The sequence below is a fragment of the Manis pentadactyla genome, chromosome 9 (genome assembly GCF_030020395.1).
Source record: "Manis pentadactyla isolate mManPen7 chromosome 9, mManPen7.hap1, whole genome shotgun sequence".
Classification (NCBI taxonomy): Eukaryota; Metazoa; Chordata; class Mammalia; order Pholidota; family Manidae; genus Manis; species Manis pentadactyla.
In genome coordinates this window covers 22,208,521-22,219,252 of record NC_080027.1, presented here as the reverse complement: position 1 = coordinate 22,219,252, position 10,732 = coordinate 22,208,521, and the positions used below count along the sequence as shown (strand labels likewise).

The window sequence follows — 10,732 nt, the reverse complement described above, 5'->3', positions numbered from 1 at the left end:
TTCATATCCAGCAACCTTACTGAATTTATTAATTCTGATTTTTCTGGTGCAGTCCTTAGGATCTTGTACCTATGATGTCATGTCATCTGAAAATAAGACAAGTTGATTTCTTTCTTTCCGAACAACTCCTTATTATGCCATTGTCTGTCATAAGGTCATACAAATGCCCCCTTGAAAAGCAGAGCAGCCTTTTGTGGTTTACTATCATTCTGAAATGCCTTCACAAAAGGACATTTGCAATTACTTAAAGGGTGCATTTCTAATGTGTAATGAAAATGACACTGAAATGTGAGTTAGGGAAACAGTGTTTTTATTTATTCCTATTTACTTATTTACTATGGATATTTTTCTAGGTGTTATGATGGATCATTTACACAGGGATACTAGTGCATAGGAAGGATATACACAAACATAATTTAAGGCACTCAAACCCTTCTGGTTTAATAAAGCCATTTAATAAGTTTAATAAGCCCATTGTTTATGAAAAAAATATTGTACCTTAGGAGAAGAAGTTGAATTAGCATGTTGCAGATGTGGGGAGTTTTGGCCACGAAAGCTCGCTAGGACTTACACATGAATAAGGAAAGCAGGTATAAAAAGACCCTCTTTGAAAACAGAAAGTGGCTATATAAGCACTTTTCATATATTGGGAGGAGATAAAGGTCAATAATGACTACTCCCTATGCTCAATTTAGGCACAGTGATAAGTAATGGAAAGTATGTAGAAGATGTATTGGTGAGGCTACAGGAACCTGTATTGAAGGACCTGAACTTCAGATCTCAGAAACTTTAAATAACACTTCTGAGTAGAATAACTTGTTTCACACAGAACATAATTTAGTGCTGACCATTTTTTTCAGGGCTCCTTTAACATCCTTATTCCTCAAGCTGTAGATCAGAGGGTTCAGCATGGGGATGACAACTGTGTAGAAAACAGAGGCCACTTTGTCCGTGTCCATGGAGTAACTGGTGCTGGGTCGGAAATACATGAACAGCAGTGTGCCGTGGAATATGGCCACAGCGGTTAAGTGGGAGGCACACGTAGAGAAGGCTTTGAGTCTGCCCTCTGCTGAGTTCATTCTCAGAATAGCAGTTATGATGTATATGTAAGAGAGGAGGACAGTCATGATGCTGAGCCCCACAACACAGGTACTGAAAATGAACAAAAGAATCTCATTGATGGAGGTGTCTGAGGAAGAGAGGGCTAGCAAGGGTGGGATGTCACAGAAAAAGTGGTTGATGATGTTGGAGTTGCAGAATGACAATCGAAATGTACAACAGGTGTGGATTGCCGAGTCGACCAATCCTTCCATGTACACAATGGCCACGAGCTGGATACAGAGTCTCCTGGGCATGGCCACTGTATAAAGAAGTGGGTTACAAATGGCTACATAACGGTCATAAGCCATGACCGCCAACAGGAGACATTCCACATCTGCAAAGATCCCCCAAAAATACATCTGAGTGGCGCACAAGTTATATGGAATCCTCTTCTGCTCAGACAAGAAATCAGCCAGCATCTTGGGAGAGACAGTGGAGGAGTAGCAGACATCACAGAAGGACAGATTGCTCAGGAAATAGTACATGGGCGAGTGGAGTCTGGGGTCCACCTTGACCAGCAGGATCATCCCCAGGTTGGCAACCACGGTTATGCCATAAACCAGCAGGAAGAGCACAAAGAGTCCCTGCTGCACGTCCTGTCTGCCAGAGAGTCCCCGGAATATGAAGTCAGTGACCCCAGTGCAGTTGTCAGCAGCCATCGCTCGGGTCCGGAAATCCCTGTTTGTGAAAGATGGAGGTGGAAGGACAGGATTAACATCATCTAGTTAAACTGCTGGCCTGTTCTATATTTAGAAATTAGAGATTGTACCAGATAATGCCAGGACTGTTTAGGTAAACTGACTCTTCTGGAAATATGAATATTGCAGATGTGGATGGAGCTCTTCTGGAAATATACCCAGATGAATATAAATTGATGACATGATAATCATATAGCTAATATTTGACTAGCACTGTATAGAATTTGTAGCACACTCTCATCCAAATTAAATCATGCTATTTCCACACCATTTTAGGCAGTATTGATGATAGTTCTTGTAATTTCAACTTATATTAAGAAATTGTCCTCAGTGTCGGAGGCAATATTTTCTCAGTTAGTTGTTTCATAAATAACCATCTCTTTGGACAAGATAGCTTTTCTTTTAAATTTACTAGGAAAATTATTCTGTAAGAGAGAAGCATAATTCTCTGAGACATGCAGATAATGAATGTATTCCTTTGTTTTCCTTTATCATCCAAAACAGTGGAGGAGGCAGAGTGATGGCAGCTTCCTGGATCTAACCTGCCCCCATGTCTTCATTCCTCTCAGGTCCTATTTGGCCTCAAGAAACAAGGAATAGCGGTCATCTGTGATTCAGGACCCACTGGATTATACCGGTGGTGGTTGCTTGAAATGTGGGTGAAGTGACTCCAGGAGTGGTACTCTAACCCTGCTTCCCTCTGACAGTTGCTGTTTCTCAGGGAGCATATGAAGGATGTTTAGGGTCTCATTACAGAGATGCTGGTAACAGAGATGACAGGCAACAAAGGGAATATGTATGAGTGTGTGAGTCCTTCTGCTCTAATCTCCAAGAATCTATGTGCTCTATTCACCAACAGACACATAAGACACATGAGATGAAGACACATATATCCTGAGTCCCATAACCTCAGAGAGATTTATGTATGAACTGTATCCCCACCCAGTTCTGTAGAATTTGTAATATTGTTTCATAGTTTTAACACAGCATCTCTTTAATGTCTGAATTCTGTGACCTTCAGCTGTGAAGAGCTGGTGGTCCCTGGATAGCTGACTGAATTCTATGTCCCATTGTTAGATTTTATTCAATCCAATATGTTGTATATAATACTGTCCAAGACCTCCTTTGTTCTGTGGGAATATAGGGGAATGAGGAGCTGAAAGTAGTTGAAGAACAGAACGAATATGTAAATAATGATCTAGTCATCAATGTGTAGGTCTATAAACTCTTGGCTGAAACTCATTTAAGAAACTGTCCCTGTAGACACATCTTGATTAAAAAAGCTTCCCTTTAAAAGTGGAAATATTTTTAAGAATAAGTACAGGTAACATATTGAAAATATGTTTGAACATCTCCACTATTCATGTTTGAAAATTATTATAAACCCTTCCGTCTTCTATCATCCATCTATCTATCATCTATTAATCTATCATCAATCTTTCTATATATCTATAAAAAGACTAATAAAAGTAATTCAAGTAAGAGTTATATATTTCATAACTTCCTTTCTTTTTATAACATGCTTTCAGTCAAAGAATAATAAAAGAACGAAGAAAATCTAAAATAGAAATGAGAAAAACAAAGAATATATAAGTACCTGACCCAGCACTACTGCCTTCTTTGCTGTGCGCAGCTCTGTCGGCAGAGGGCTCAGCCCTGCTCCTGACGGACCTGCGTTATATAACCGTCTGTATCTGATGCCTGGGTGTTGAACACTGGGTCTCTCAGGAATAAGCCACAGATATGTCATGTTGTTTATCATCTGCTATTTCAGGCAGGTAGGGTGATTGAGAAAGAAATACAGACCTTTTAAAAAATGTTTTTCTTCTGTCTGTAACTACTGCCTCACATTATACCTGTTTAGCAATAGAGAAATCACCCCAGTCAGTGAGCCTTCCTTGCTTCAGGCCTTGGATCCCTGTACAGGCATTTGGTTTTAACTTCATGATTTACTGAACAATCACACAAGAGTTCACTCTCACATTCTACCCAGACATATGTACACTCACTCTCTCCCACTATACACATTCACAAAACAATGGTCTTATAAAGCCAGTAAAAAGTGACCAACTAGCACTCCCTGTGGATGATATAATTTTGCTGTCCATGTACTTGGATTTTTAATTTCTAAACAATAATGATGCCAGAATACACACACACACACACATATATGTATGTATACATCTGTGTGTATATATTATATATATATATATAATGAATACAGGCAATGCAGTCCTATTTAATGTACATTAATTTATTCAATCTTTCCTCTGTAAATGGGTCTTGGTTCATATATAATTTTTAATGTCATAAATATTCTGATATCAGTGAAATATTCATTCATCATAGCCAGATATTTCTTTAAAATAAATTCTGAAATGGCCTTTAAGATTAAGGAAAGTTGAGTTTAAATAAAGGTAATTTTGGCCTTGTTACCATAGCCAAATACTTTATATTATCGAATTATCACTATGTATTTTCATATTTTTAATGTATTATCACATGTCCTGAGTTGTCTCTGATTATGAAACAGAATTTGACACTCAGAAGTGATACACTTTTAAAATCTTATTGACATTGTTTAAATGAATCTAAAGAAATTGCTTATAATAGATTCCTCTAATAACAGTGAAAGGAATTAAATTTGTCTGAAAAGATAACTCACTTAAATGCTCCATTAGAATGTTAAAACGTGTTTGTGTTAAAGTGGCATTTGAAAATTGACAAGTGTAATGATCCACAGACTCCAGATTTCTTAGAGAACTGAGACCATTCACGTCCACCTTCTAAACCCAGGCAGGATCCCCTACTAACTGAGGGCGGAAAGGTTACCGCACTGGGAGATAATTTGTTTTATTTACATCAGGCATATGCAGGTAGGTTCTTATTTCTTCTGAAACCTCACCTGGATTAAACAGAAACATGAATTTTGCAGCTTTTTAAAATTTTTACTTGAATTTTTTTGTTTTTATGGAGTTCCTCCTTACTTACAAAGCTAGAATGCCTTTACCCAAAATTCAATGAAATGAATTTGGAAAAGAGATTCTAGTGACAATCGTGAATACTTTTTCATAATGCATTTCTCTAGTTTGTGTGATGACCTCTACACTAATGTATAAAGTATCCAACTGTGAGAGAGATTCTTGAGGCCAATCTCCAATCACCTAAGAAATGGCCCATGATTGCCCATCAGGTCATTTCAGGTACATGATTTTTGTGTACCTAAGGGCTTCAGGACACCTCTCTTTTCCTTGGTGCACATTTGGAGGAGGCAGAGTCACCCTTGCTCACCTCATTTCCCTCAGGTGCCTCCCTGCCTCCATGGACATCAGATCTCCTCAGGCTGCACCCTGTTTAGGCAGGAGCCAATTTTACCTTCCCAAGCATGGGCTGCCCCTCTAGAGCATGGACTCAAATCCCACTGCCCATTAAATCCAAACATGTGTGGCAACATGTTCTGAAAATTGGATAATCTATATTACCTACCCAAGGGTTTGTGTGGTCATAGGGGATGAGTTTCTTTAACTAGGGGGGAAAGTGAGAAAAAATCTGCATCTGCATGGCCTTCCTGGTGTCACTGGTGCCCCTAAACATAATACTACACAGGCAACTGTCTACTTATAAACTCCTGCCTTCAGACCATGGTTGTCTGGCCCTGAGGGGTGGGCTTTTTATCACTTAAATTCAACACACTATACTGATACCAAGGGAAGTCAGGGTTCCTAAGTCTGCTTCAGAACACAAGAACAACAGTGTCTTGGGGCTAAAACATCTCTGTTGTATAGGCAAGGAAGCACTTTTAGTAACATAAAGTACAATCATTTAATGAAATATTCTTTAAAATGTATATGGCTTATTAATTTTACAAAACATCTTGAAAACATATTGATATAAGAGTCTGAAAAGCTTTAAAAATGAATAATGTAATCCTGCAATTGTTTATAGTCTGATGGTAAATAGTCTTTTAGTTTTTAGAAAATCCTTTGATGTAGTATACATATATGTATGATTTAAAAAAAGCAAGTGAATGTTTGGAAGCACAAATTTCTCTTCACCTAGTTCCCTGACCACAGAGCACAGTAAGCATCTCAGAGAGGTCTGTAAGCCCAAACAGGAATAGATGTCAAGTGGGATAGTTTTGTGTGCTTTTAAAAAACTTTATAGTGGTGAAATCATTCAGTTTGGACCCTTTAGTCTGGATTCTGTCACTCAGCATCACGTGTGTGAGATTCCTCCGGGCTGTTCTATGTGGAGATGGCTCCTTCATTCTCTGCTGTGTAGCAGCGCAATGAACAAACACACCACATGTTAGAGTTACATTCCAGGAATGCTACTGTGATCACTTGTAGAAGCTTTGGGTGTACATATACACTCATTTCTTTGGGGGTATAAAATTAGGAATAGGAATTTATTCCAGCTCTCAAAGCCACGGTGACATGGTTTTTGAGAGATGAACGTTGATTCTGACTTCTTCTTCAATGATCGAAAACTATAGCTGTTTCACATCCACACAGTACATGATATTAGCATTGTGCATATTCTTTATTCTATCTACTTTTTAGGTGAGTTACAGTGTAGCACTGAGGTTGTAATTTTAAATTACCTGTGCAGTAATAAAGCTGTGTAATTATTTCTGTGAACAGTCTATTAAAGTCTGAAGAGTGAATGGGGGCTGCTGTATTTAAAAATATTTTGTTTCTACAAGACACACTCTCATCACCATTGTTAGATATACATTTACTGAGCTTAAATATCTCATTTGAGCTGAAATTTCCTTCTCATAGTTTGCACTCATTAGATCTGATTAAAGGGGCCAGTATGCAGCTCAAATCAATGTTTATATGATATTATTGCTATCATTTATATCATTACATGATATACTGTCTTTCCCTGTGGAAGAAGGGGGCATGTTTACACTTCTGAATTTTGTCCACCTACTGATCCTCTGAATGTTTGGACTTCAGTACATTTCAAATAATTTTTTCTGACATGTTTCTGCTCATGAGAAAGATTAACACAAGAATATGGGTATAGTGATAAAACATGGCACAGACAGAAATCCTTCAAACTTTTTTTTTCTAAAGCATCACTCACCATAGGTGTTTTCTACCACCATTTTTGCCCTTATCTGTCACCATGTTCCACAAATTCCACCTGGAGAGGCAAAGGAGCCTCTTGGGGTTTATTTCCATTCTGAAATGCCTTCACACAAGGATGTTTACAATTCTTAACAAGACATGGAATTCTAATGGATCATGAAGAATGCCACTGAATCTTGTACTGTCCTTCAAATATGTTGCCATATCCGTGTTTTCTCCGCAAGCTGCTTCCAGTGCTTTGGTTTCATAGAACTTAAGCAGAACCTGATGAGGCAAAGCGTATCCATGTAGCACACAGATGAATGCTTTGTACTTCCTAAGAAATCAACATGAATGTCTTTATAGATTCATTACTTAGTATCCACAACCATTTTAAGAGTGATTAAATACAAGGCACATATCATACCCTCATTTAAATTTTTTTGACCAATATCTAATAAACATTTGGGTATCTTGAATCTTATTAATTTGTTTTTCCATTGTGAGTTGGTGGAAGCAGGATTGAAACACTAAGTTCTAGAGCAAAGAGTGTTCACAGTCTCCTATTGGAGGCAACGGTTTAATCAACAGAGTAAAGAGAGGTAAAGGGAAGAGTTGTATTATTCATAAACCACAATGAGAGGCATTTAACCAGAACTTCCCAGGGTAAGAGGGGGAGAACCACTGAGTGGAAATGACTGGGTTGAGCATTTTAGCACAAGGGTACACTTTTCTAGGATCCCCCACTGGGTTCTTTTGTCCTTCCCACTTTGGGCTTCATATCCTCTAAGAGGCATGTCCTGCCCATCTAGGACCTCAGTTTCAGCCTCGCTATCTAGGTGCCTTTCTTCTCTCCTCACTCCACTGTATCTCCATTCATCATTTAGACATGAACTTGATATTCAAATAATCTTTACTTATCTCTATTTTCGTTTTAGACGTTTTGTCTAACCTTAGAATATCATTCCTATTCTAAGTGATATGTAGTTTATTATGAATTATCTGTAAGATTAGTGAACTAATGACTCTCATTTCAGTATAGGATCCATTAGTATAGGAACTACTGGATTCACTATGAAATGCACAGCACCTAGAGTTACAAGTGCATAAAACATTAATAATCTTAGAACAATTAAATTAGTGTATAAAGTGAACATTAAACAATGAAAATTGACATACTAAAATAGAGATTGGAAAGCATTCCCAAGATAGAGAGCATCTTATTTAAATTGAAGACATACAGCAAATTATAGTATATTTAAGAAACTCCTAAATATTGGTATCACTTGGGCTTAGAATACTATGTATTGTATTCATTGAGGCATTTGAGCCAACTTTGTAGCATGATAAATGATTTGAGAAACAAAAGGGTATGTTTGTGGAATTAAAATGACTAAGAAAGCACAAATAGAAGGGATTTGCTGACCCTGCTCTGCCCCCCTGGCCTTGAAACCAGGAAATAAATCTCCCAGGGGAAAGGTGCTGCCCCTGCACCAGGACATAGGGAGCTACTGGTATCAGAGAGGGGTCTTCAAAGCCAAAGAAGCTGATATAAACAAACCTTGTTTCTTTTTACTAATTCACTACCCCAGTTTAAATGTTGTTGAGAATTTCTTACTAAACGAAGCTCCCAAACCTGTTTTCTCTGTCCTGCTAAACCCTCACAGATTTATGCTTCCTCGTCTCTGATGCATCAAAGCTGTCTGCATCCGCCAGCTCTTTGGGGCTCAATTTCATTACTTGGACTCTATACACACATGATCAAACTTTGCTCTTTTTTATTCTTCTGTTAATCTCATCTTAATCTGACTCTTTGACCAGCTAGAAGAACTTTGAAGAGTAGAGGAAAATTCTTCCTTCGCTCAAAATGCATTTTTAAATAGTATATACTCATTTCCTTAAATCAAAATTTTTTTTTTTTAGTTTTTCCAGGGCCTCCTTCACATCCTTGTTCCTCAGGCTATAAATCAGAGGGTTAAGCATGGGAATCACAAGTGTGTAAAACAGTGAGGTCATTTTGTCTTGATCTAGGGAGTAGGAAGAACTCGGCCGGAAATACATGAAGAGCATAGTTCCCTGGAAAATCGCAACAGCAGTTAAGTGGGAGGTGCAGGTGGAGAAAGCTTTGAGCCTCCCCTCAGCAGAGTGGATCTTCAAGACGGATAGGATTATGTAACAGTAAGAGACAAGAACTCCTGAAATGGAGCTCACTTCAATGAAGCCAAAAAAGGTGAACACTGCCAACTCATTGACCTGTGTATCTGAGCAGGAAAGGAGGTAAAGGGGAGGTAAGTCACAGAAGAAATGGTTAATCTCATTTGACCCACAGAAACATAAGCGGAATGCTAGTGTCGTGTGTATGAGAGCATCCGCCATCCCCACCATGTAAACCCCAGCCACGAGCAGGGAGCACACTGTGCTGGACATGTTGACTGTGTAGAGCAAGGGGTTGCTAATGGCCTTGTACCGGTCAAAGGCCATCACCGCCAGCAGCAAACACTCAGAGTCTGCAAAGGTACAGAAGATCAAGAATTGCACAGCACAGCCATAGAAAGGAATTGATTTGTTTTTGGCAAATATGTCCATCAGCATCTTGGGCCCAACTGCCGTGGAATAGCAGAGGTCACAGAAGGAGAGGTGGCTGAGGAAAAAGTACATTGGCGTGTGCAGCTGAGAATCCATTCTAATTATAATGATCATTCCAAGATTTGCCAGAAGATCGATAATATAAACAACTAAAAGCATGATGAATAGAGTCACCTTGACCTCAGTGTTATTAGTAATTCCCAAGAAAAAGAATTCAGTCAAGGAAGAACAGTTTCCCTTGTCCATTTCTTTGCATTCTAAATGTTTCAAAAATGATCAAGAAGATGATAGATCAGGATTTGATTCCTCTGGATACCCAGAAGATACCTGCAAGACAAGATGTGATTTCTTAAGTTGTCTTCTTTACTCTCTGCAAATAGTTTAAGCATTAAAGAGGTATTGTTGTGTATGAAAAAAACTAAAAAATGCCTGGGATAGGAAATTGGTAAACTTTGATTTTAAATCTGTATGTCCTTCCTGAGATATGTTACTGGTCTTGGCTTCTGTTGCCCAGTGCCAGATAGTAGATTTGAATAAACTGGAAGTTCATTCTGGACCCAGAACAATAGTTAAAGAGAAAAAGCCAGAAAACACTGGACAATACATGTTATATAGAAAGGATCACATTTATTACTTTATTAAAGAAAAGGAGTTGATTGAGTCACTGGCAGTGATATTGCATATAAGTTAATTAATGAAAATTATTATGGTACCATTTTTGGTATATCGTGGCGTTAGTGTTTACTGAAACATGACACAGGACTTCCAGAACTGTTCTATTACTCATCTTAACTGGTTTGCCACAGAATTAGAGCCTATTTGTATGACTGACCTTTGCCAAAGGACAAATCCTTTGAAAGTCAAAGAGAAGTGATAAAAATAAGTGAAAACAACAGATTATAAAGCATAAATTTGCATATATTTGGATACTGTCTTTTCCATTAGACTGAAAATAGGAAGAGGATAAATAAATGTACCTGAGATAATATGACTTTCAGCTGGTATTTATGTAACCACCATATATGTGTGTGTGTATGTGTGTATGTGCGCATGTGTTAATATATTTGAATGTGGGTGATGGGTCTGCTTTTTATTTTTCTAGACTTAAATATTATGATATGTGGTCCATATGCACTTAGGTTAACATATGTTGTTATTTTCAATGTGTTAGCATTATTATTACTTGATAAAACTAGAACAAATCTTAAATTTACATGTACTGTAATATCACTTGCAGAGTGATAAAAAATTAGTGGTTTATATATCAAT

General features: G+C 37.9%; 2 protein-coding genes across 2 annotated transcripts; both read right to left on the bottom strand.

Annotated features, from left to right (window-relative positions):
* Positions 1-821: 821 nt before the first annotated feature.
* On the bottom strand, positions 822-1,760 carry LOC118911029 (olfactory receptor-like protein OLF2). Its single transcript, XM_036882643.2, has one exon. The coding sequence runs from the start codon at positions 1,758-1,760 to the stop codon at positions 822-824; it is 939 nt and encodes a 312-aa protein (XP_036738538.2).
* A 7,007-nt stretch (positions 1,761-8,767) lies between these two features.
* Positions 8,768-9,727, bottom strand: LOC118911083 (olfactory receptor 5W2-like). The gene has a single exon (XM_036882758.2). It carries the CDS (start codon positions 9,707-9,709, stop codon positions 8,768-8,770), a length of 942 nt encoding a protein of 313 aa, XP_036738653.2. The 5' UTR covers positions 9,710-9,727.
* Between the last annotated feature and the right edge of the window lie 1,005 nt (positions 9,728-10,732).

What these genes read in the sequence shown, in the direction of transcription:
- LOC118911029 (XM_036882643.2), bottom strand. Translation starts at nt 1,760, where the DNA reads ATGGCTGCTGACAACTGCACTGGGGTCACTGACTTCATATTCCGGGGA.
- LOC118911083 (XM_036882758.2), bottom strand. Translation starts at nt 9,709, where the DNA reads ATGGACAAGGGAAACTGTTCTTCCTTGACTGAATTCTTTTTCTTGGGA.